We start from the raw sequence: 27,596 nt of genomic DNA, 5'->3' as shown, positions 1-27,596 counted from the left end.
GTTTTAATATCATGTTTATCAATGAGGCACCAGCAATAAACCAAACAAAAAGTGGACAGAAATCTGTTAAAAGGATTTTATGATTCAACATTTGCTATTGCAAACAAAAAAAGGCTAAATATGATCATGTAATTTTATTTTTGTTTTCCAGCACTAGAGTAAGTTTACGGGAGAAGCATGCAAAACATATGGCAGACTTACGTGAATACTATGAGAAAGAGTTACGTGACCTCAGGGGTTCCTTACTCTCAGATATGACAGAACAATCACCATACAAAAGAGTTTCTAGTGAGAATCAGAATCTAGTCATAGAAAATCGTCTCCTGAGAGAAAAAATACAGGACATGGAAAATGGTACCACAGTTATAACTAGGTAAAATTATATTAAAAAATGTAAAATTAGTTTTAGCTTATCTTAGAAACTTTCAAAATATGCAGGAAATATTTTAAACCAAAACTGTAAAGTTTTATAAGTAAAAATTCCACATTTAATTTTGTAAATTCAAGATATTTTTTAAAATATTTAGTTTTAGCGCTTATTCAGCCCCAAATCTACTCTCTTTAAGGGTTTTCAAAACTAATATTACTTTTAGATTATTATTGTAGTAGCCATTTGTTCACTGCGTATTAAGCAACAACTAATCGATTATATTCATGTCTAAGGGATGCAAGAGGGCTAATACCAGGACTGATTTTGAAAATTATACGTTATGATGTGTTATGAGCTGCTGAATACCAATTATGACGAAAGAAAAACTCTTATTGTATTTTCTTTGAGAGACACGATTAGAACTTGAACAACTGGAATACATTGTTTTTCTCTTTCAACTTCAAAATCATTTGAACCCCTAGATTCCATTCATGTATATCTTGCAAGAATATATTGCAGTAGTTTTAATTTGTGTTTAAATATATTATAAGTTAGTATAAACAACATGGTCTTTCTAAGTGTAAAGGGAAGCTAAAGGGCTAATACCAGGTCTGATAAATTTGGAAGATTACAATGTATGATGTGTTGTGAACTGCTAAATACCAATACTGACGAAAGAAAAACTCTGTCTTGTATTTTCTTTTAAAGATCTTTAGAAAGATGATAACAACTTGAATGATTTTTTTTAATTATAATTTTTTTTTAATTCTACAGGCAGTGTAGAGAACTGGAACAAATTAACCATGGGCTAGAAGTTAGAGCGGTGAGTATGTAAATCTGAAACTTGTATGAACATGTATTTATGATATAAATCATTATCTGTAAGGGTATATATTTAACAGGACAGCCAAGTTTTCTAACAGTTGAAAATAAAAATAAAGTCTAGTGGATTGGTGTAAAAGTGTTTGCAAAATGTCAGTCATCAACATGATCTAGTGGATAAAATTGAATTTAATAAAACACTCTTCATCCAAAAGAAATTCTGTATGCATCTCCTCCTTTAAAACTTTGGACTTATGTGAAGCAAACTTTGTCAAAAATATATCTAGTCAAACTATCCTCATTCAAATTCCTTGTCTACAAAGGGCAGTGTTAGTATATTTCTTTAGTGAACAAAGTTTATAACAGGAAATTTGTAAAAAGTACCTGCTTATAAGGCCTAAAAGATAATAAGATAATAATACCTGTAGTACTAATAAAATGCTGAAAAAAATAAGGTTGGTTGTTTAATTTTTTATAGTTTTTCGACTGATTTAAACAGGGGAAACAGTCTCATTTTAATACTGTTCATTAAAAAATGACAAAAAAATCTTGAGGGAAGGCACTAAGATTAAGGGTTGGTAGGGTTAGGGGAAACTAGAGAATTATTTAATAGGCCTACGGCTCCACATTTCTTTTATCTTTGACAGTTTGATGGATTCTACAAATTGATTTGACTTTACGTAGTAAAAAGAATAAATACTTCAGGAAATGTTTTTTAATTTGTTTATGATTTGATTTTGTATAAAAGCATGTGTTCATTTATGATTTATTGTTGTTAGTTTTTTCTGCATCTTTTACGTATGTGGTAATATTTTGTTTCATTGCAGAAAGAATATGCAGAAAATTTGAATGAATCCCAGGCTAAATTGAATAACTTTAGAAACAAAATGGAAGAATTACAGTACTATTATAGAGAGAAAGATGAATCTGCCGAGCAGCTGGAATTCCAAGTTAAACATCTAAATGACAAAATTAGAGTAGCCAAAAAGGTCAGTACAGTAGAATTAAAAATTGTTAATTTGTCATACTTTTTACAGAATATAGAAGGCTGGAGGACTAGGATTTATGTAAAGAAAAGAGAACAGTATTGAAAAAAAAAAGAAAATATCAGATGGTTCTGATGTTGCCCGACACTACACAAAGTTTTCACACGAAACCAATTACATTCAATTTTAATTTGATACCTTACCTTGAAGAAGAAACATAGCATTCATTCATTTTGATTATGAAATTATGATATAATATTCTAATTCAATTGGGATTCAGCTTTTAAATGTAAACTGAAACAAATTTTCCCTAGGAATAATGTCAATAATTTACTCTACAATTTACCAAGTAATCACTTTTATATTTCATGAGTTTTTCCCGTTTTTCCACAGTGTTTTTTATTAAGTTTTATTTTTTCCGTTTATTTGTCATTGAAACATACATCCGGAAATCAAAAACAAATTTTCTTGGTAAACTGGAAATCATTTAAAATGGAATGTTTTAATTAGAAATTGAAGGGACTGTAATATAATGCAGTTTCATACAATATTTCGTTTTTTTCACACTTTAGACTAATCAGGAGCTAACTGACCAGATCCAGAGAGAAAGAGGTGTTTTACACAAGGTAAATAGATATAAGAAGATGTGGTATGAGTGCCATTGAGACAACTCTCCATCCAAGTCACAATTTGTAAAAGTAAACCATTATAGGTCAAAGTACGGCCTTCGACACGGAGCCTTGGCTCACACCGAACAGCAAGCTATAAAGGGCCCCAAAAATGACAAGTGTAAAACCATTCAAACAGGAAAACCAACGGTCTAATCTATATAAAAAACGAGAAACACTTATGAACCACATCAACAAACAACAACCACTGAACATCAGGTTCCTGAATTAGGACAGGTGCAAACAAATGTAGTCTGAGCAGCGTAGTGATTACATTTTTCTAGAGGTTATTGATAATTAAACTGGGCAAAAGTATCCAACTTATTTGAAATTATTGCATGCTAGATAAAAGAATAATCAACCTGATGTTTGTGCTATGTAAAATAGTTTTATAGCTATTTTTCGAAATTTTCCTTTTATCTTACTGATAATTTCCTTTCTCAGCACAGTAGAGTGATTTGAAAAATTATTGCTAGAAACTAAGGGCGCACATGCTGTTGTCAATGAAATTAACAATGTCGTCATAGGTAAAATAGCGATAAACAGATTATCGTTGGTCATTCACCGTACCGGCTCAAGCGAGAAAAGCAATCTCGTTGAGATGACCAACGATAAACTATTATTATCAATACAAATAAGAGTCTGAAAACACATATCAGATATATTTATAAATAAAAGTTACCTTATGTATACATCATTGAGGCAGCAACCCAACAGCTCAAAGAGCAAAAACACATCTGCAGGTCAATGTCTTTTACTTTGTTTTTGTACAGGAGGAAATGATATTTCCATTCTTATAAAAGATATAGATCTATTGGCTCTATACCAAAGTAATTTGTAAAAAGCTTTATGACAACAAAATTTGTTTTGTAATTGAATGTTGTTAATTTCTGATTGAATGATAAAATTGAAAATTTGAGAATCTTTTCCTATCAACCATTTGATTCCTATATAAACCAATTGGAGAACAAGTATATTTATTATACATGTCTATGAAAAGAGTATTTTTGAGCACAATTAAATTATCAAGTTAATGATATAGGTACAAGCTGTATATAATAATATATATCTTGAAACATTTGATATTTTCTTCTTATTTAAGATTTCAGACAAGTGTGAAGCTGCTGAAAGGGAACAACAATTGACAAAGGTAATAACTGCGGGAAATAATCAGGGGAAAGGGAACACAACTAAAACAATCAGCTGTATTCTGTAAATATCTAACCAAATAATAATCTAAACGAGTAGTGTGTGATCATCGATTTTAATTGATTTGATTTAAATGAATTAACTTTATACACTTTATCGCTATTAGTCTGCCATTGTAAAAAAAAAATTGTCATCGCAAGTGAAAATGTCTGATGTCATACAAAAAACGTGATTGTTGTTTGACATCTATAGTTTAAGTTTCTGAAAATCTTAGGTCAAGTATTGCAGATTCTCAAATAGCGATAAGGCCTATTGCCTGACTAGTGAGGAAGGCAGTTGTATAAACCACCAATGCAAATTCACGACTGCGCTAAGATCAAATTTTAGAAATGGTCCCTTTTGTCATCTTGGTCATGGGCGACTAAAAAACAAATATTTAAATGCTCTGATGATAAGACAAGGACAATCATATAAATACACAAGCCTCTTATATATGTGTCATAGTCTCAAATAATCATATATTCAATTATATCTAAATAATTTTGTATAAATAAAGTGAATTCTTGTTCTCCTGTACACAGTTTATATGTCTGACTCTGTCTGTTTGTCTGTCCATCTCAAAATAAAATGTATACAAAATCATTATGATGGGATAAACGGCATAAATACTTCACAATATTCACAGTATTAGATTTTAAAATTTGTGCTCAGCATGTAATGTCTTTCCAAGTTACTCTCCTAAGAAAGTGGGGAGACATTTATTTTCATGTCCAAAACCAACTTAAATTTTCTGAAACTTCTTATACCTCAACTTCGTTACACATAAATGTTCACTAATTTAAACAAGTTGCTTGATTTTTCTTTCACAGGAATCTTTATCAAATACAGAAAACAAGTTGTATGATGCAAGAACAGAAATAGTGGAACTTAAGAGGTATTTATTTGTATGAATAAATGGAGAGGATGGTTAAAATCAATGTGACAGCAAGCCAACAATACAAAAAAAAAAAAAATAGACCTAGTTTACAATCTTAATTGACAGACTAGTGGACGGACATACAATTTTTGTCAAGCTCTATAAAAGGGAAGAAGATATCAAGGAGGGGGGGGGGGGGGGGGGAAGGGTCAAAAAGAAAAATCACAGAAAGACACTCAAAACCCTTACCAGATAAAGATGTTTGGTAATTCCTATTATTGTGGTCTGTGATACAACAAATTTTCAAAGAAACATGTACAATAAAAATCAGCTCAGAAAAAGCACTTTTCTAAATGGAAGACAAAAATATAGCTAACATTAAAATCATACTAGATAAAACTGTATTAAAGAATCTGTGTATAATACACAGAAAAAAATTCCATGGTAAAAAGAATGTAACTTCTTTGCCATGTCTGTTTGTTTAAAAAAACATGTGTACAATTTTATGAATATTTTTACAATATTTCAAAATTTTAATGGCTTTTTCAGCAGCAAATTCATGCAGGTATTTTGTCTCAATTTTAGACGCCTTAGACTTGCTCAGCTTATATAGATATGTACACTTTAGGAAAAGGCTATACTTACCAATATTTGAATACACAATCTGCAACTTTTGTTAAACACTTAATAAACTTTGTCTGCAAACGTAATTAGAAATCACCTGCATGGTATTTAACTTGAGCAGTATTGATTTGATTGCCTAGCATGTTTATAAATAGCCTATTAAATGAGAGGCAGAAGATAGGAAAGGGATAGTCAAACTCATAAGTTAAAAAAAGGAAATGATAATGCCATAGCAGAAAACAAAAACAACCAAAACACAAGCAAAAGTATACAGATCCCAACATAGAAAACTGAAGTCTGAGCAACATATACCCCACCAAAAACCGGGGTAATCGCAGGTGCCCCCGAAGAGAAAGCATATTCTGCTCCACATGTGACACCTAAGGTAGGATCAAATCTGAAATGACCAGTTGCAAGGAAAATTATATACTTATATTAAAGAGATTGGATATTAATAGTAGTAGATGATAGGAGATCAATACATGTATATGGAAAAAAAAACATTTGTTGTATTACTTTGATTGAGAAATCATATATTATAATTTTCAGAACTGTTTCAAAGTTGGAATTAGAAAATAAAAGATTATGTAGAGAAAATGACAACTTACATAGGAGAATGCAGACTGGCAAGTGAGTACTGTCATAAATGCTTTCATATCTTCTTGAGGTATCATGTATGAAAATTCATTTCAATTTTTATCAAGAAATACAAATATATTTTTATAATGCAATTCCTAGTCTGAAAAAAAATTTAGACCATCACAATAACAAGAAGTACGAGGAAAAAAGGGAGGTAACAAGACAAGTAAAGTTCATTACAGTATCGTTGGAAATATAGCTGTTCCTTGTACAAGATTAAAATCAAAGCCAGGTAACGCTTTGAATTTATATTTTATTTAGCAGTCTATTTTGTGAATCTGAAACCAGTGAATGTAATGAATTAAAAAATCAGATCAAATTACTACTCTGTAATGTCTTAATATGAACATTAACACCAACTTTTTAGATAAAGCACAATGTTGTTAGAAATATTCAAGTTTACCCCAAGGGAATATGTTTTAAGCAGGGACACACAATTCATTATCAGTATGTTGATGATGATATATGAACATTTTCTGTTATAAGTATTTATGATAATGTTTTAGTGGGGAACACCTTAGAGAAACATTCACTTCCCCAGATGTATTTAACTGGAATAACTATTACATTATCAAAGCAAAAAATTATTCATATTACGCATAAACTGTTAACACAGTGATATATCTTGCTTGTGAAACCTTATCAAGGCTAATCACAAACTTACAATTGTTTACAACATTCCTTGAGGCATCACACTTATGTCTCTTCTTTGATTATTGTCGCTAGTGAGACAAAAATGAAAATTTGAGATTTGATTATTTCAACTTACTGATACAAATTTTGCCTTACAGCACTTCTATTCTCCATGGGAGTTTCCATGATTCTTTTGAATCCCCATCATCAGATTATGTGCCATCCCCAAAAAGAGAGACACCTACAGTCAGTGTCAAATCTCCAAGGGGAGTTAAATCTCCAAGAAGTGAAGCAGGATCAAGGTCAAATACTAGGAGAGATAACTCTTTGTCAGAAAGGGAGAGAATGAATGGTTCTCTAGGAGATTTGTCTGTTCAAAGGTAATTATAATAAGATTTGCATGTATTTAATGTTATAAAAGAGTATGTGATTGTATGAAAGAGCACAAAATAGTTCTAAGTATGAATTTACAGCAAACAGAAAATTATTAGGTATGAATATTACATTTATAGACGTCACCTACAATGAACAGTTTATAAACACATTTCAGGCTCTCCTACAAACTTAAATGGGGAAAAACATCAATAATTTGAATCCTTCACTATTTTGTGCCCCAAAATTTGTGTGAAACACCTGAAAAAAGTATTACGGTAAGGCACAAAACCAACAGAAAAAAAATTGAATAGGAATATTAACGTTGAAGCCAAGACTTTTATGAGTGTTACCATTGTCAATCCATATGTCCATACGTCTGTCTGCACATACATCCCTTTATAATGTTATATGCAAGCAAGAGCATCATTTGTATCCCATGGACACATTCTCCATTTATTTAGATATTGACTTTATATTGTATAATTTTGCTGTCAAGCTATCAAATCCTTTTAAAAATTTACACATAAGGGAGATAACTTCCAGTAGAATATAGCCAGGCCATAATCTTGCCGGCGAAATGACAATTTAAGTCACCAAAGAATTTTGAAAATCGCTAAATCTCGCCGGCCGACTGACTTCATAGCGAAGTCAAATCGCTATCAAAATCGGTAAATGGGAGACAACTTGTGATTGACAATCCCACAGGTAAAAATAAATGGCGGCTGACAAGGAAAATCGAGATTTTAGAAACGACCCAGGACTAATACTGTAAAAGATCAAATTAAATAAATACAACGGCGACTTTGAACATCCTCAGATATAACTTTCAAAACTGTTCAAACGGAAAACTGACCGTCTGTTTAAGTTATCGTTTTACGATGATTTTCACTCAGCTGATTTGTTTTATTTTTATTACCTACACGAGTCGATCAATTTTACTATTCGGTAGGTAAAGGCTGGGAATTAAAGGTAGATTTATTATATTCATTGAATAAAAATTGAAATATAAAAGGTAGAAAGACAGCTGATGGATAATGTGATTGCAAACGTACGACACTCGACCAGATTGTGATCAGCAGTGGATTTTTTCTCATGACCACTTCGTTGATATGAATGATATTTTTAAAAAATGATAGAAATTAGCTCTTTATCGGATAACTAACTTGAGATTGAAAGATATTTTCATTTATAGACTTACAATCTTTAACAATAATCTCAATTTACTACAACTAACATAAATGTCCTGGACATTCAATAATGTTTTACAAAACAATGACAAGTGGTGATATAAATTAAATTCTCAGTCATGTGAAATTCATCATATTTTTCTAAAGTTTTAAAAATAAATTGAGGCAGATGCATATATGAACTTAATGCATCATAATCTTGATAATATTACTAGGCTACTCCCTCATGTCCCAATCAACAAATTTTATTTAGAACACATTATTGTATCAATAAATAAATAACAACTATATATTGTCTAAACCTTTTTATTTAGAACTTTCTATATATACATTGTGTACAATAACATATGAAAAAACTGCAAGTACATCTTTTATTGAATATAAAACAATTTCCTTAGTGATAAGCTTGAAAACACGATGCAACTGAAACGGTAATGGAATCTCACTTCTCCAAGAAGTTGACCACTTCTCCCTTCTCTCTCATGGAAGGAGAAGTCACTTCTTCCTCTTCAAAATCCTAGATTAGGCCCTGATGTAGCACAGTTGTAGGGCCTTAAAAAAAAAAAAATTCAAAATAAGAAGGGATTTCAGAAAACTTAAAGACAGACTTCAATGATTCCAACATAAACAGTACAATTTATCATCTATAAATCTTGATATTCTGTTAAGTTAGTAATGACAATATTTGATAATCTGTTGAATATCTTTTGACAGCTCTTCCAGGTCAAAATCACCATTAAGAAACAGTGCAAATGGATATGAACAATTAGGTGATAGTGTGTTAGAGAGTAGTGTTGATCAAATTGACACTTCCAAAGTATCACCTGTCATGAGGGCGGAACAGGACCTATACAGACTCAGAGACATGATGCGACAAATTGGACAAAGTCCAAGCGAACCTCCAAAATTTAAATTGAAGAAGAAATTCTACGGAAGTGATATTCAGACTCAAACTAGAAATGGCGATTTTTCTCCTGGAAGTAGTCCCAAAATTCAGAGAAAAAAATCACCATCAAGTTCACCGAAAACAAAATCAACACATTCAAGACGTTCTCAGGATAATAGTAATGGTATTTTGAATAACTCTTCTGCAAGGGGTCAAAGGCCACCTTCAAAGTTATCAGTGAATCCAGATGAATATTCAAGTCCAACTAGGTTTGATATAAGTACGGACAAAAATAAATCAAATGGTGTTATTCCAAGACGACATCCTGGGGACGGTGAGCCACAGAGAGATGAAAACAAGCCATCAAACAAAAGTTTACAAGCAAAAAGTGCACAGAGTTCAAAAGTCAAGAAATCCAAAAAGATTTTAAATGGTAGTCATGGTAAGTTGTATAAAGATAGACAGCAGATATTGGGTCATAAACGTCAAGTTTAAAAATAGGTAAAGAAGAGGCAAAAAAGGTTCAGTAAGACAAGGCCCCAATATGGTTGTTTTTTTTCGCTAAAATTTCAAATTAGTATTTCATGGCTATAATCAGGTTGAATAATACATGAAATAATGACAAGATTGAAAATATATCTATTTTTGTAAATTTATGTATCATCGCTCTTGTGATGACGTCACATTTAGCATCAATGTCATTTTCCAAACAAATTCAAGGAAAATATGCCAATTTCCATCATGTCCATTGGTCATCAGATGCTTAAACATATAGTACAGGTGTCACTTTTCATCTTGAAATGTTGGACTTTATATTGGGGGTTGAAAAAGGCCCTTACTGCAAATATTCCTTTAGAATTTCACTTACATTTTCATTGTACATGACAACCACAAATAGTGGAGATTTCAAAGTGGTTTCTTTGGTCTCATGTATATGTTTCTTTATGGATTAGCTCTTGGTGCAGCAGTAATATATGCAATAACACATTCACAGATCTGAATCTGATAGAGAGTTTTGAAATTTTTCTAAATTAGACTAAAGACATGAATATTTGATGTTTAAAAGTAATTGAAAGTTGCACTGAAACATTCATGACAAGAATTTTTGTGAAGAGTCTAATCCATAATGTTAAGTGCAGTTGTAATGTAATGAAATGAGAATTATGTAAGACATGTTTATTTATGGATTGTTTAATGTACCCCGGTATATTTACATATTTTTCCTTCAGATTCTAGAAATGAGGTTGAAGATACCTTGAATAGAATGCGATCGGGTGAATATGTGACACGTCCAGAGTGGGAGGATATGTATACCTCCATGGCAAAACCATTAGACAACAAACAAGTCCAGACTGTGGTATGAACTTTGAACTTTATATAATTCTCATGTTAAATAACAAAAGGGGGAGGAGAAATCAAAGGATGAAAAACATAAGCTTTAGAAAGAAAGACTACACAATGCCCAAAAGGAAGGAAATGAATACATGGACAAAAGTCAACCCCAAATTACCACAAAACAAACTCAATATTGAGCTAATTTTTCCGGTTATATTTTCTATACATTTTATTTCATGTATTTAACAATATACATATTTAATGCTGCATGAGCTAAAAAACAATGTCCACAGTACTCGCTGTCTCATCAATACACCATATCCTTTCCATTTCATTTCTACACTATTTATGAGGTCATAATGGCAAAACAAAGAGAGATGTGTTATATGCATCATGCAAGTGGCAACTCAAAAATCACGTACAGGTCATCATTTTTGGGCCTTAAATAGCTTACTATGTGGTATTAGTTTTGCTCATTGTTGAAAGTCGTATGGTGACCTATAGTTGTTAGCTTCTGCTTCATTTGGTCTCTGGTTGAGAGTTATCTCATTGCCATCATACCACATCTTCTTATTTTTGTAATCAGACTTTTGACAGGAAGAAGTAACCAAACCAATTACAATGTAACTAATACATGAATTTTATGCATTCAGTGAGTTACCGTAAAGTGGGAAACTTTAAAGATGGTTTTTTTTTTTCGTAAATGTTTCAATTCAGGAGATAGCACCACGAAAATATTCCCTTGCATAATTTGATCTTTAAGATAAATCAGAATTTGGGGCAAAAAAACACACAAAAAAAAAACAAACAGGATTGGTCCTTGTTAGAAATAACAAAATTTGAACACTAAGAAAATATACAACTTGACAGCACCATAGACATAAAGTACAAGATTAAAAAAAGAATTGATTTAAGTTGACCAGTTTTAAATCTATTTATACCAATAAAGGGAGATCTCTTCATGAATAATTACTTGTTTTATATCACTGTAGCCAAGAGAGGAAAAGATTAGAGACAGATTAAGTAATATTACAGAGTTGGAACACAGATATGATGATCTCAGTGCAGAAAAGAGAACAGTAAGATTTTAGTATAATTTGGACAAAATATGAGAATAAATGCACAAAAATTCACAAGTGTCCAAACTATGGTTGATTCAATTTTTTTTTTCTTATAGTCTTTTGGATATTTATTACAAGTTCCTTGTTACCTTTTTTCATCACGTTTGTTAGAAATTTTTATATAAAAGTAAAAATATTTGAAAATCTTGGTACAATTATTTTACACCAAATTTAAACATTTTATTTAACCAATTTTTTTGTGCAATTGGTCAGTTCAATTTAGTTATACCTAATCAATATTGCTCAAGTGAAACAGCTTTGTTTACTCCAGTTCCATTTGAGTAAGTTTTCTTTTAACACCTAATATATTTTTGAATAACTCCATAAAGTTAAGACAGAATTTACCAGTTCCAGGAAAATACTGAATTTCATGGACTGAGAAAAAAAATATATTTTCATGAATACTTGGATTTCATGGTTTCACAAATTCTGCACACAAGCCTTTTGTTGCACTCTTAATCCACAAAAATTAGTACCCAAGGAATAATAATGAATTCACAGTATAAGTCATGTAGTTAATTGTTAATGTGGCAAATTAAAAATTCCATTCTTATAATGTTAAAAAGAAATGCTCTTGAAATTTGTGTATCATCTTAAAAAAGATACTAAGGAACAACAAACTTAGGAATTATGACCTGATCATAAATGTTGATTTGTTTTTACTTCAGTTGGAGTCGACATTAAGCAGAATACCTCTACATGGTAAAGGCAGACAGGAAAAGGTAATTGTAAAATATGAATTAATGATCAGGTTTTCTGCAGATAAATACTGTAAATTCAGAAAGTATTGCGTTCATTTATTATTGCTATTTTTCAAGAATAGACAAGAATGTGAAGTAAATTATTGAGATTTCTGAAAAATTTGCATACATATATATGTATCAGATATCAAAATGTGAGTCCTTATTATTGCGATACTTGCATTTATTGCATTATTCGCGTTACTTAAAACCTAGCAATAATTTCTGAATTTACAGTATTGTAAAATACAAAGTATTAGTATGAGTCACTATATGAAGTTTTTTCATGGTGAGTAAATGCAAGGAATGAGCTCAAGGCACTACATATTAAGTTAAAAATGAGAATTTACAAAGAGTACACACACAGAGAAAGACTAACAATGCCTAATATAAGTATTGATACACTGCAACAACTGCAGTTTTTAGGTATCTGTTAGCATTTGCAATGACTCCATGTCCTTTCAAGCCAAAGCTAATTTTACTGGATTTTTTCATCTTCATTTGTCCTGTAAGGTCTTCAAGAAAGAGTTACAAATTTTTAACAAGCATTATCCTTTTTTTCCCCCTAAGATGTAAAAATAAAAAGATATGATTACCAGTGACAACAACCCATATACTAAAGAACAAAGATGGAATAATTACAGGTCACTGTATCTTCTTCAACAATGAGCAAAACCCATACTACATATAAAGAAAAGACGTGGTATGATTGCCAATTAGAAAATTATCCGCCATAGTCTAAGTGATGTGAATGTAAGCATCTATAGGTCAGCAAATGGCCTTTAACAATGATCAATACTCATACCGTTTATGCAGCTATAACAGGGACCGATATGATAAAATCTGAAACATTTCAAATATGTTAAACCAAAATAACTACATTTAACATTAACAAATAGACACAAAGTATTTAGACCATATAGGGTAAAAGTATAACATTAAGGATTTGCCACTTTTTAGCTCACCTGGCCTAAAGGACAAAGTGAGCTTTTCTCATCACTTGGCATCCGTCGTCTGTTAACTTTTACAAAATTCTTCTCCTCTGAAACTACTGGGCCAAATTTAACCAAACTTGGCCACAATCATCATTGGAGTAACTAGTTAAAAGAATTTGTCCGATGACCACGCCTGCCAACCAAGATGGCCTACATGGCTAAAAATAAAATGAAGGAGTAAAATGCAAGTTTTGTCTATTATTTTGAAAACCGTTATAAATAGAGAAAGTCTGAGATAAATAGAGAAAGAGAGGAGTAGAAATGTTCAAAATGTTGAGCTCTACCAATTGTCCATATACGTCAGAACTGGCATACAACTTCTTATAGGAGTTATTGCCCTTAAATGACAAATTTTACCTTTTTTTTTTTTTCATTTTTGCCTATTATCTTGAAAACTATAATAGATAGAGAGAAACTTCAAATTGCAAAAATGATCAGCAAGACAAGTCCTACCAAAAAGTCGACATTGTCAAAATCGTCAGTTGACTCCTTATCAGAGTTATTGCCCTTAGATGATGATTTTTACCATTTTTTTGTGTTTTTGCCTTATATCTTAAAAAATTTTAATAGAAAGATAGAAACTTAAATAAGCAAAAATGATCAGCAAGACAAGATCTACAATTAAGACAATATAGAGGAAATAATCCAACGACTCCTTATTGGAGTTATTGCCCTTTAATGACAATTTTCAACATTTTTTTTCTGTTTTGCCTTATATGTAAAAAATTATAATAGATAAATAGACACTTTAAATCACAAAAATGACCAGCAAGTCAAGATCTACTAACAAGTCAAATTTTGCCTATATAGTTAGACTGTCACTCTTTATAGGAGTGATTGCCCTTAAATGAGGATTTTTTTTTACCCTCTTTTGTGTTTTGAGCAAAAACTAAAGAAGATAGAGAGAAACTAAACAGACTAAATGATCAGCAATACAAAATCAATAAAACAGAGATTTTTTGTCATGAATTCTATTCACGTCTACAATGTTGGAGAGTGTCCTTTGTTGAATATGCACATAGACTAAGGTGAGCGACACAGAGCCTCTAGCTATATGAGACATAGTGGCCAAAATGTCAATCCACTTGTTAATTATTTATTTCAATATTTTTTTCAGGAGAGAGTAGATGAAAAGTTGGATCAGGTGGAAAGAGAACTAGGATCCATCAGAATGTCACTGAAGAGATACAATGTGTTAAAGACTTCTATTTAATTTTTGTTAGTTATTTGTTGGTTCACTATTTGTTAAAGTGAAATTACAATATGTTCGCTCTTTGCCATATTTGATTTCATTAGTTTCTGGCTGAAATATGTTGTTAACATATTATATTTATTGTATCTGATTTCATGGGTATTACTTCATATTAGCTATATATATATGTATGTATTCTCAAAAACTATACTTCATGTGTACTAAATATTAAACAATGCCAAAGAAGTTGAACAAATTTTAAACAAATCCTTCAGTTTGGTGTCTATAGACATCTCTATTCAAAGAGTTTTATAACATCTAAATGAAAGTGTCACTTTTTTTTTGTGAAATGTACAAGTGAATGATTATATTATTCAGATTGTACTTCTTGTTTTGCATTCTTCAATCTGGCCAACTTACCGATCCTAATTTTAAAAGGAAATCCTTTTTTTTTTTAATTTAAGATTTTTTTTTATGATATGTTATTTCATATTTATTACTGTATTAAGTAATGGTAACAAATTAGCATTATATTTTGTATTGATTATATAGCAGTGCCATATTTCAAAGGTATTATTTTTTGCTAGAGCCAACTATTCCTGGTAATGAAAATCTCCCATTAGGTGTTGAAGTGTTTTGTAGGTATTTATTTTAAAGTACATTTTCTTATCCAACATTAACACATATTTTTTTCATATAGCTGCCAACAAACTTGACATGCAATAAATCATTAAGCATAAATGTATATTAGAATTGATGTATTGCTTTAGGAATGAGACCAAAGCACCTAAAAATAATCAAAATTATTAGAGTTGCCTCCCCCTAACCTCAAATCCTGGAGCTGTGTCGCCATGTTTTAAAAAAAAATTACACAGCATTAGATGTCTTTAGGTTTACTATTGATTTTCCTGTGCTAAAGGGAGATACCTATCTCCCAATGTATTTCTAAAGTTTGGTATAACAACCTAGAGTAGAGTTGTAGAATTATTTTGAAGTATATTTGGTATTAAAAGGGGAATTAGCACTCACTGTTAGACATTATTGTAAACACATATAGTCAAATATGTACAATAACAATTAACTAATTTTCACATCAAATTTAATCATTTTATTACTGCCAAACATTGAACATTGAATGTTTCACATTTTTAAACATTTGAATAATAGTATAAAGTTCATTGACTTTTTTCTTTTGTAATCTAATTTATGATGTTCCATTGTCACTTTGTTGTGGTTTCCGTCAGATTCACTACAAATTTCTAAATGAGTATCTTTTTCATTTATGAGAGGCTAGATTTCTGTAAATGTTTTGGCCATTTTTCTCTTTTCTTTATTTATTTTGCTCATTATTCTCTATTATTTATATTATTCTCTGTTCTTTATCTTCATTTTAAATATTATTAGATATAATTAGTCCAACCTGCATACCAAACTTTTCCTCAGTCAAAGAACATGACGGAAACAAGTGAATCCACAGTAGCTCTTTTTACATACGGATCCCCTGTCTGAAATCCACAAATACCTCCTATTTAAGTATGTCTATCCACTTTCTGGTCGGTATAAATGTTGTAGCTTAGACCTATTTATGTTTCATTGATACTCTGAACAAAATACACATACCTCTTGTAAAACTGCATCTGTATCATTTCTGTACACGTGATTTGACATAACATATTTATAGATGTTAATTTATACTTGTTACACATGAATAAACAAATTACTAAACTTATTAATTTTTTTATGGTTACATCTACATCAGAATTCGAGTGGATGTGTACTCCATTGATTATAATAAGTCGTTGAAACATTAAAATTTTGGTGGAAGGCTGGAGGGGTGGATATATAACATCAAGGTAGCAATCTTTCAACCATGTCCAATACTTGAACTCTGCAATGTATTTGCAAGATGAACAAACTCACAAGATAACAGTCTGCAGACAGACGTTTCACCCTGAATATATGAAAATAAGTAGTTGTGGTATGATTGTTAACCAGTCAACTATCCGACATATACCAAATAATAAGGAGGTAAACAACAACATGTCCCTGTATGGCCTTCATATATATATATATATATATACATACATATGTATGAGCAGAACACATACCATATAGATAGCTATAAAAGGCTCTGACATGGCAAAAATGTGAAACAATTCCAAAGAGAAAACCAATGGCCTGATGTATGCAAAATAGAAATTAAATGAAAACAATTATGGCAGACAACAATCAATGACAACCACTGGATAACATGGTTCAATCATGAGAAAGGCAATTAAAGAATATGATTTTGATGTCAAGATATCAAAAATGGACATTTTTGTCGTTTATGAATTCTCAGAACAAATAAAAGGAGAGAGTTCCAATGTCCCTTGCATTGCACATATTTTATCTGCCAAAAGTCAATAACTACCGGTAAACAAAAAATTAGTTTTTTGTTTTTTAAAACTTTTTAAAATTATCTTGGAGAGTTGGAGACTTGAGAGCAATTTCTGATATAAATAATATTTCCAAGGGGCATAACTGTTTAAAAAAATTTTATTGGCAATTATTTTCGAAATCATATAATTAATATTTCTAAGGGGCGTAACTCTTTAAAAAATAACTGATCAGCACTGATTTTCAAACTTGTCTGAGACATTGCTGATATAAACCTATGATATAAGTTTCATAAAAATCTGGCAAGGATTGTACACATGAGAGCGCTAACAATGCAATTTTCCATATAATTAATATTTCTAGGGGGCAGAACTCTTTTAAGAATAATAGATCGGCACCAATTTTTCTAACTCATCCTAACATCACTGATATAAACCTACAATATAAGTTTCATAAAAATCTGGCAAGAACTGTACACATGAGAGTGCTAACTATGCAATTTTCCATATTATTAATATTCCAAGGGCCATAACTTTTTTAAAAATTATTGATCGGCACAGATTTTAGAACTCGTCCGAGACACAGTTGATATAAACCTATGATATGAGTTTTATAAAAATCTAGCAAGAATTGTACATGTGAGAGTGCTAACAAGACCGGACGGACAGACGCCTGGTATTTCTATGTCCCCCGCAATGTGTTACGCAGGGGACGAAAACAAGTAGCTGCAAAAATACATTGACCTCTGTCGTTCAACTATATTTGGTGAAATGAATGAATGTAAGGTGTGCATGTATTCTGGAATGGTTCATATGACCATGAACATATTTTCATAGATCTTGATCAATAAGTTTATTATATCTTTAAGACTTTCAACATACATTTCAATCATGATCAGTAAAAAAGGCAAAACATGTTGGTGTGTGCACTATTTTTATCAGATTTTTCCTGTTACACAAATTAAGCCAGTATTTGACAAAGAAAAACAGACCCAAGAACATTCAATGCTTAATACAATTGATATACTAAATATACAACAAATAGCAACAGAACCGATAACAAAAGCTTTGCAATAGGAATTCCATAAAACTGGGATTGATTTCAGTTGTGCTGAAAGGTTGATTATAGCCTACTGAGCATGGAAAACCATCATGCCCTGTACTCAAAGCCCAGTGGACTTAAATTGGATAATAGAATGGGAAGAATTATAGAAAAATGTCTTCAGTTATTTATGACACATCTATAGGAGTGCATCCAGTTACCAGTAATGATATTTTTCCCTGACTTTTTAAGTCTTGTATGAACTCATTTAAATTAATACAATCAGTTCGACAAGATGTATAGAAATAGCTCCGAAGCAAGTACTCACGGTTTGTTGGAAAACTTGCTAAGTACACGAATTCAACCAAGAATTAAAAACAAAATTTATTTTTCAATGGGAAGTATGGTGGGTGTCTTTAAAAATGTGTGAAAGTATGCAACACAGCACTAAAACAACCTCTTGGACAAACTTCTAACCAACACAGCACTAAAAAAACCTCTTGGACACACTTCTAACCAACACAGCACTAAAACAACCTCTTGGACACACTTCTAACCAACACAGCACTAAAACAACCTCTTGGACAAACTTCTAACCAACACAGCACTAAAACAACCTCTTGGACACACTTTTAACCAACAAAGCACTAAAACAACCTCTTTGACACACTTCTAAGCAACACAGCACCAAAACAACCTCTTGGACACACTTCTAATCAACACAGCACTAAAACAACCTCTTGGACAAACTTCTAACCAACACAGCACTAATACAGCCTCTTGGACAAACATCTTACCAACATAGCACTAAAATAACCTCTTGGACAAACTTCTAACCAACAAAGCACTAAAACAACCTCTTGGACACACTTCTAAGCAACACAGCACGAAAACAACCTCTTGGACACACTTCTAACCAACACAGCACTAAAACAACCTCTTCAACAAACTTCTAACCAACACAGCACTGAAACAACCTCTTGGACAAACTTCTAACCAACACAGTACTAAAACAACCTCTTGGACAAACTTCTAACCAACACAGCACTAAAACAACCTCTTGGACAAACTTCTAACCAACACAGGGGATCTCGTGGTAGCATGCTTGCCTATAGTCCATGATATTGTGGGTTTTATCCATGGTAAGGTAAGACTGAATACTTTGTTGTTAAGAAAAAAATACCAGCAGCTGGTTGTACGAACGTGCCATTAGTCTAATGAATCATTTAGTCTTCATTAGCCTAATGCATCATAAAGGCTTAATGAAGACTTAATGACCCATTAGGCTAATGCCACATTTGTACAACCAGCTGCAGGCTTTAAAATTGGAATTTGCTAAAGACATGACAGTTTGTAGTAGAGCACTGGTTTTGGTTTGGAGTCAGAAAAATGTGCTCATATGGAAGGGCAAATTTCCTGAAGAATGAACACTGTAATTGATAAAGACAGGGTGATTTGTAGTAATAAAAGAGATTGGTTTGGAGCAAGAACAATTTACTGAAATGGGATTGAATATCCCATGCGAATTAGACACTTAAATAAGACTCGGCTTTCCATCTGCTAAAGACAATGCAGTTTCGAGTAAGAGCAAGGACTGAATGACCCAGTCATCATTATACATTTATATAAGTTGGCATACAATTTTCTTAAATAAGCATCTTAGTTTGCTGTTCCATTTGCTCCTGGCATGAAGACTCTACAACTTGTAATTCAAAGCTACAATATTCCCTCTTCCAGTTTTTTAAAATACATTTTTTTAAAAGGGAAACAAATAATTCAACTTGACTATCCAATTGTTATTATTGTAATTTTCTGAATATCATTTAAACATTATTATTTTTTTGTATGAATTTGTAAAAGAATATTCATGTTATCATTAAAATATGACCCCTAATCGGAAGCCGAAAGATAGTGTAGTGTACAGTAAACAAAGTCTTATTTTAATGAGATTGGTTGGCCTATCTCCTACACACCAGTACCTTGTGAATTAGCATGTAAACAAGAATGTGTCCATAGTACACGGATGCCCCACTCGCACTATCATTTTCTATGTTCAGTGGACCGTGAAATTGGGGTCAAAACTTTAGAAAGATCATATCAAAGGGAACAGGTGTACTAAGTTTCAAGTTGAGTGGACTTCAACTTCATCAAAAACTACCTTGACCAAAAACTTTAACCTGAAGCAGGACAGACGGACGGACGGACTGACAGACCAACGGTCGCAAAGACCGAAAAACATAATGCCCCTAGGTGGGGCATAAAAATAAATCCACCTTCATGTATCAGTCTGATACAAAGCAGGGGTCCTACCCAATCCAAATTATGTTCTCTTCCTGAATATGCATGATATGTGTGCAATACTTGCCCCTGGACATAAAACATTCATATATTCATTCTGTTAATCCAATAAACTCTCATTCTTTTGAGAAACAGTACTTAATCATTTAAATAGTTCTCTTTAAATAGTATGATAGTTTTTCTGCCCATATAACTTTGTATGAAAATATTATTTATTGCTATAAACATTTCCATATTAAAGTTACAAAAACATTAGCCAGATTGTTTGATATCTGAATCAATTAAGTTTCAGTGAAGTAGGTAAAAGCCTGAAAAAAGAAGATCAAGTATTGAGATGCAATCCCAATATTACGTTTATTTTGTCTACACTCTACTTGACACTTATTTAAGTGTACTGAATAAATTTTATATGGTGACCCCAAGGTCTCATACCACTTAACAATCAAAAGTGCTTGTGAGCACTGAAAGGGTAAAAACTTTGTGAATTTTTAAATAAAATATTGAATTGTATTTTGCTAGGCAAGTTAAAAATTTGAGTTGGAGTCATCTTCTTTTGTTCATGATTGCACATTTGTAATTTAACCTATTTCTATAACAGATTCATACACCATGCATTACTTGTGTAATTCTTAATTTAAAACAAAATGTCTTCTTGACAAGTATGGTAATTTAAATACACATCATATTGTAACTTAAATATCAAAGTATAACATATCAATAAATTGCATGACATTAACAGGACAGGATCTAAATAATGATCATTTCACTGCACTATTTTGATTGAACTATCAAAGGTAGTGACCAACCTTGGAAGATATAGATATCAAGTCAGTCCCATAGAGTTTTGATTGCATTTCATGCAATCTTTACCCAAAAACATGCTGTTATTCTTAAATTCTTCAGTGGACATTTTTACTGCTTTCGTAGTCCATTCTATACATTTATAGATCTGTTTCACAAATTTTTAGTGTACTAATGTTTTGTGTCTCTGGTAGTATCAATGCTACATACATGACATTTATCATTAATTATGTATACATTACCAATAACTTGCTTTTATTTGTATAGGCTGGTTTGGATAAAAACCTTTTGTGGAAAAACTTAAACAAATTATACACATGTATATATCTAAAAAAAATTGTTGGTTGACAAATATTAAAGTGAACCAAAAATTATTTACGTCATATTTTTATTCATTTGTATTAATCAAACTAGCTTCATTCCCACGATTTTCTGGTATTTAAATGTTTATAATGTTCTTCGAGATAATGAATTCTTCTGTCTTTTGGTTTATTCCATCTTTCTATTGCATCTTTCTCCACTGCTTCAAGAATTCTTGCCTCATTTGTAAATCCTAATGCTTCCATGTGGCCCTCATCCTCTTTCTGAAAGTATAAATTTAAGATATGAGTTTTAAGATATCAATACTTTATAAATGAGTATACTGCCTTATTATTATGCTCAAAATTTAGAAAAAAAGTTTTAAATATAGTCATAATAATCCTGTTTGAATGGTTTTACACTAGTCATTTTTGGGGCCCTTTATAGCTTGCTGTTCAGTGTGAGCCAAGGCTCCGTGTTGAAGGCCGTACTTTGACCTATAATGGTTTACTTTTACAAATTGTGACTTGAATGGAGAGTTGTCTCATTGGCACTCATACCACATCTTCTTATATCTATATATTAGTGCATCACTGATATTTATGACAAAATGCTTACATAATCAACCTACATATAGGATATAACACGAGGACGTATGTTGGAGTTGTTATATCCTATTTACAGTACAGTCCCCAAAATTCTGATGCATTGTTCCTTATCAGTATACGGTGGATTCATTTATTTTTGTGTGAATACCGATTTTTTGTGGATACTTGATTTCTTGATTTTTGAAAATTCTGCATACAAGCCTATAGGAAATTTATATTTCATTAAGCATTTTAATTTGAGGTTCAAGTATACCCACAAAATCCACATTAAATAGTACACCACGCTTAATAATGCATCTACAACATGTTTAACTGAAAAATCAGAAATTATTGTGTCCATCTATTATTGGGATTTTTGAAAAAAGGACAAAAATGCAAGATCAATTATTGTGATTTCTGGAAAATTTGCATACCGATATACATATATATATATATATATATGTATCAGATATAAGAATGTGAGTTCTTATTATTGTGTCACTCACACAGTCCCATTATTCGCAATAATAAAAACCTCACAATAATTTCTGAATACACAGTATATACAGTATGCATTGACCGATTATTCAGGAAGAGATCAACAAATGAACTAATATTATATTGATGACCTGATGAGGAATGATTCCAGAAAGAGACGAAGAAACTATCTTCCAAACATTATTTTCAGTTGACTTGAAATTGTATCACTGCTCCGTCGGTTTGTAGATAACAAGAGTCAACTGTATACCCAGGTAATCATTTTCACAAGCATATTGTAAATGATGGCAAATTGACTGCCATGCTTTTTCAGTGTTTCCTTTTTTCTTCACAATAGGTCTAGATCTAATGTCTCATATCCACTGATCTAGGTCCCCCATTCTGACTAACTTACATTTTTGTGGTGGCTATACATTACATTTCATGCATCTGCTTATCATTTATGGTCAAAGTACTTATCTAGTTTATATTACTGATAATTAATGCATGTACAACTAAAATTGTATGATTTGCTTATCATGTTTATTTTATATTACAATGTAGAATACAGATGACTGTTTTGTATTTTGGGCTTGGCCTAAATAAACCTTTATTTCTACTGTTACAAATTCTGTTTACAACATTCTGCATCACTTGATAAACTAATTTGTCACACTCAAGAGTAAAACCTATGTTTATAATAGTCCAAGCTAAAATACAATACAGTCAGTCAGTGGTACTACTTGTTCAAGTTATTTTTTGTTTACTTGAAGAATATATTAATATACTTATACAAGTGTATTTTATTTACTTGTATCGGTTGATTATTCTAATGGCTTAGTTTTGTCCCTTAGACATTCAGATTTTTTTACTTATACAAGTAAAAAATCATACTACCTTCTTTTCTTGAATTTCTCAACACTTCTTTGCTCTAATAGAATTTTTAATTGTCTGTCCTTTGCACTGATGTCTTTACTTATCATTTAAGTGTAATTTCATGGACAATGAAAATCTCATTTGTCTGTTTAATTCAAAACACTGCTCATTTACAAGCCTCGAAGGGGCAATTTTTGAAGGCCTTGCGCAATTACTCAAGATCTTTGCGCAATTAGTTTCTTTGATGAATTAATGAGATGAAACATTGAACTCTAATAAAAAATTATGAGCTAACCAGAGAAAAATTGTTTAAGGCATGTTTTTACATCCCAAAACTTGAGAATTTTAGGGATAGTAAAAAAAATTACTTATACAAGTAAATTTTTTGAGAAAATTAAGGGGAGATTATTCAAACCTAATAAGAAAATATGAATATAACAAATTTACTTATATAAGTATATTATTATTTACTTCTTCAAGTAAATAAAAATAATTTGTATAAGTAGTACCCCTGACTGACAGTTACCTTTGAGTTTGAAAAATGCAAATGCAGAAATTAGCAAAAATATTTGAATTTACATTAACATGAATAAAGGGGCATAAGCTATGATCTAGAGAAAAATCTAAAATATGAATTTGTTTGTTTCAAGTATTAATAAAAGTGGAATTTTGAAATAATACTTCATTATAAGCAGTTAGTTTGGCCAAAATTTGTCAAAATAAGCTCAAACATATTGCTGATATATTATTGACTTGCAAATGAATAATTCCACCTCATGTGAATCTGTATTCATCATGTTCATGTGATCTTTAATATAACCCCTATATATATAGCTGGAGATGGATTATGCATGTACTCATGGTACTAGACATGTTCAGCTATTAAAAGGAAAGTAATGTAAACATTGAAAATGAAACAAGGGTGAACCATATTACGTTGACTGATTCAATCTACAAAAAAGCATTCTCATACAGGTAAAAACAATGATTAACTTATTTTTTAACCTATACAGGAAATCAAACAGACCTAGAAAAATCCAATTGCAAGTGGTAGCTATCTATTTATATTTATGTTTATATCGAGTTATATGACTGTCAGCAGTATTCAGAGGTCATCTCGTTAGATAATTAGTATATCATCGAGTTCATGCATTGTTAATTGGTTTTTATTTTTTTTACTTTTTGTAATTTGGATGTACGTTTTGATATGTTATAATAAATCAAATATTAGACTTTGAGTCAAATTAATGAACATGAATTTGACAGCTATTATACAATTTCCCCCTTTATATTAAATAAAATGTTTAAGAAAACTGCTACTTACTTCTGTCAGGTATGGTTCAGACAAAATCCTTTCATTTTCTTCATTGATCAAGAACCATTTTAGAGCTCTCTCCTTGTGTTGAGGGTAAATCTTTGGTATTATTTTGTTTTTACTAAAAAAATATGAAAAAATTTAAGCATGTTAAGCATTGTTAAGTCATGTAAGTGATCAAAACTATATTTGGAAAAAAATGTTCCAGAGAAAAAAGTCTCATTACTGTACGTTATAACAATGAAGAACAAGTGACGTTTACCATTGTTTACAGATAGAAAAAAACATTATGATATACACCACTAGAAGTTCATGTTTTCTGTTAAAAAAAATTATGAGATATGAATGTGAAAAGGCATCACACAGTGAACATGGTGAAGCATGCTCACATGCTTGCAGACTCACTCACAAACTATATAATGTCACAGTAGAGTGCGACAAGTAAACAACTTTTGCTGTGAAACATGATCATTGTGTTAATCATGTTAATTAAGTGACTATAAAACAGATTCATATTAATAAAATAACACACTAGTATAAACAATATTTTATTATTATTAACACAAATATACCAATTTTAAGCCTACAGACACTGATACGCATGACCATTCAAGAAATTAACCTTCATATAAAAATGAAATGTTACATTCGTAATGACACATGCTTCCACAAAGAAGTGCACAAGTAAACATGGTATATAAAAGAAAAACTTTATAAAAAAAAATTTCATGGTCTTAGCATAAAAATGTAACTATAGGAAATGAATTGAAAAAGCATACATGGTAGGAATGTCTATATTTAATATAAAATGCAATCTTAGTCCTAGAACATGCGCCTCTGCATTCTGTTTCGATTTTAAACCTTTTTGTGCAGGTACTTTTAATTTTCACTTTTTTGGGAATGTCTCATTTTTCAATGTTTTATAATGATGCATATTTATATAAAAGGCACAAGTATCGGTCTCTTATCTAAAATATTCTATTACCCTGCATAGAGTAAACCAGGAACTTTCTTGTATCTCTTATAAAATCCAAATACAACTCGAGTAAGCCTCATTTTATTCTTTCATTTCATACTTGCTTCGACCTCTACTTTTTCTACTGATACCCTAAACTGAAATTATTCTTTAACTTGGCTCTTCATTTTAAAATAAGAAATAGGTACCAGTTTAAATAAAAATGGCAGCCTCCTGTCGATTGATCAGCCACTGCAGAATTTTATCACGATTTTGTAATAATAGTGGCATTTCTCCCCATCTAACATGTTTACAAGGTGTAACATATAATTATGTTTTAATAATATATCATTTTGCATGTAACGTAATAGAGAATTTAAACATGTAATGTCTGTTTGGTGATTCATAAGATAAAAGGGGGAGGGTCGGGTCAAACCACATTATATATCATTAAGAATTAATAATAATCATTGTAATAAATTATTTGTAATTATACTGCTCTCTTAGAACGTCCTTGATTGACAATAAAAATATTGCATTGTATTGTATTGTATTGTATTTGCCAAAGACAATGAGGTAAATGTCTCAATTTATCATATGAGACAGATATTAGCTGTGAAAGAGGGTTATTCTCTATTAAAAATTATTTAAAATAGCACCGGTACTACATGTTCTACTTATCAATATATTTTCATTTTTGCAACAGTAATACATGTACACAAATTCATTTATTATTTAAAAATAGTCAGTAGCTGTAACACAAATTAAAACCCTACATTTTTAGCACTGAACAATGAATTGAATAACCCATCAAAATACCCAAATAATGAATTCTGTTTAAAAAAAGTTCAAATGTTTGCTAGCTTTATCATGTTTATGTTAACATGGTTAAGATAAAATATAAGTACACAGAAAACATAAGCTCTATTGAGCAATAAAACTGAATTTTACAGTCAGGTAAAATTTTAAAGAGAGATGGGACATAAAAAAAGAACTGTCAACGCCAGTCTTCGAATTTAGCCACAAGTCCGACGGTCCTGGCCAGTAAAATCGGCCGCGGACTTGTCAAATTTGTTGTTCAAAAGTCCGACTGGGCTTGTAGATTTTTCGGTAGTTGATACGCTCTTTGCGTCTTTGGTAATTAGTGATACCAATAAATCGGTTTCTATTTTGCGCTTTTTCACATGAATTAAACGTATTGCGATTAATACTGGATAGAGACATTGTATGAAATGACAGATCATTGGTTTCCTTCCCCCTAACTTATATTCCCAAAATGTTTCTTCGGCAATGTACTGGTGGAGCTCGTCCGGGGAAGCCGTTTTAGTCCCCCGCCGATGAAAATGTAAGGAAGAGAAAGTACAACGCTACATGGTTGCGTCAGTTCCTTTCCAGTTGGTTAGAAGGAAGTCCGTGGTTGATGTATGAGTTGAAAAACAAAATGTTCTGTTCATGGTGCACAGAACATAAAATGGATTCACAGTTTGTGACCCCAGGTAGTGACAACTTTAAACTGGATACTATTAAAATTCACGAGAAGAATAAGAGTCACAAATTTATTGCTCTAAATATGAGAAGCCTGCAGCTGAACCATCAGAGGCTAAAAAATGTTACAGCATTCTAGAGAAGGCACCTTCTTTCTAAATTTTTAAGAGAATAAAATTATTATAACAGCTACTTTTTACTTTTTTCTCCAATTGTCAATGTTATTCCTATTAAATTTATCTTCAAAACATGACACTCAAAGCTCTCAGAATGCAGGATTTTGCATCTAATTTTTCAAAAATTTTCTGGGGGGGCATGCCCCCAGACCCTCCTAGCTGGTTCGCAGCGCTTCATGCTGCTCAGCGGTGATAATAATTTGTGTGGTCTTGTAGAATTTTCTGGGGACTTGTAAACATTTATGAACCACAAGTCCTACTGACTTGT

General features: G+C 31.4%; 3 protein-coding genes across 4 annotated transcripts in view; 2 read left to right on the top strand and 1 right to left on the bottom strand.

Moving 5' to 3' along the window:
• The window catches only part of LOC127712943 (uncharacterized), a 34,354-nt gene extending 17,987 nt beyond the window's left edge, over positions 1–16,367 (top strand). The window contains exons 5-17 of the mRNA XM_052219529.1: positions 152–373; positions 1,145–1,193; positions 2,020–2,181; positions 2,751–2,804; positions 3,949–3,996; positions 4,865–4,929; positions 6,085–6,165; positions 6,966–7,187; positions 9,084–9,697; positions 10,485–10,612; positions 11,583–11,669; positions 12,380–12,433; positions 14,564–16,367. Coding sequence (XP_052075489.1) covers positions 152–373; positions 1,145–1,193; positions 2,020–2,181; positions 2,751–2,804; positions 3,949–3,996; positions 4,865–4,929; positions 6,085–6,165; positions 6,966–7,187; positions 9,084–9,697; positions 10,485–10,612; positions 11,583–11,669; positions 12,380–12,433; positions 14,564–14,659 — 1,882 coding nt within the window. The 3' untranslated portion in view covers positions 14,660–16,367. The remainder of the gene's footprint in view (positions 1–151; positions 374–1,144; positions 1,194–2,019; positions 2,182–2,750; positions 2,805–3,948; positions 3,997–4,864; positions 4,930–6,084; positions 6,166–6,965; positions 7,188–9,083; positions 9,698–10,484; positions 10,613–11,582; positions 11,670–12,379; positions 12,434–14,563) is intronic.
• Positions 16,368–21,528: 5,161 nt separating this feature from the next.
• Positions 21,529–25,839, bottom strand: LOC127713120 (ribosomal protein 63, mitochondrial-like). The gene is made up of 3 exons (XM_052219752.1): positions 25,698–25,839; positions 24,722–24,833; positions 21,529–21,741 (listed from the first exon to the last, which is right to left on the bottom strand). Exons 1-3 carry the CDS (start codon positions 25,766–25,768, stop codon positions 21,574–21,576), a joined length of 351 nt encoding a protein of 116 aa, XP_052075712.1. The 5' UTR covers positions 25,769–25,839; the 3' UTR covers positions 21,529–21,573.
• A 36-nt stretch (positions 25,840–25,875) lies between these two features.
• LOC127713119 (39S ribosomal protein L44, mitochondrial-like) overlaps positions 25,876–27,596 on the top strand; it is a 104,440-nt gene continuing 102,719 nt past the window's right edge. The window contains exon 1 of one of the 2 annotated variants that reach the window (XM_052219749.1): positions 25,876–25,984. In XM_052219749.1, the coding sequence (XP_052075709.1) occupies positions 25,891–25,984 (94 nt within the window). In that variant the 5' untranslated portion in view covers positions 25,876–25,890. The remainder of the gene's footprint in view (positions 25,985–27,596) is intronic. The other variant, XM_052219751.1, reaches the window with a different exon arrangement.

This window comes from Mytilus californianus, unplaced genomic scaffold, assembly GCF_021869535.1.
Source record: "Mytilus californianus isolate M0D057914Y unplaced genomic scaffold, xbMytCali1.0.p SCAF_8, whole genome shotgun sequence".
Lineage (NCBI taxonomy): Eukaryota > Metazoa > Mollusca > Bivalvia > Mytilida > Mytilidae > Mytilus > Mytilus californianus.
This window is presented reverse-complemented; position numbering and strand designations above follow the sequence as displayed.

Excerpts from the sequence above, each read along its gene's own strand:
- LOC127713120 (XM_052219752.1), bottom strand. The coding sequence starts at position 25,768 with ATGAGGCTTACTCGAGTTGTATTTGGATTTTATAAGAGATACAAGAAA. Across the intron at positions 24,834-25,697 it reads CCTGGTTTACTCTATGCAGG|TAAAAACAAAATAATACCAA; the intron begins GTAATAGAATAT and ends ATATTTTTTTAG. Across the intron at positions 21,742-24,721 it reads CTGAACCATACCTGACAGAA|AAAGAGGATGAGGGCCACAT; the intron begins GTAAGTAGCAGT and ends TTATACTTTCAG.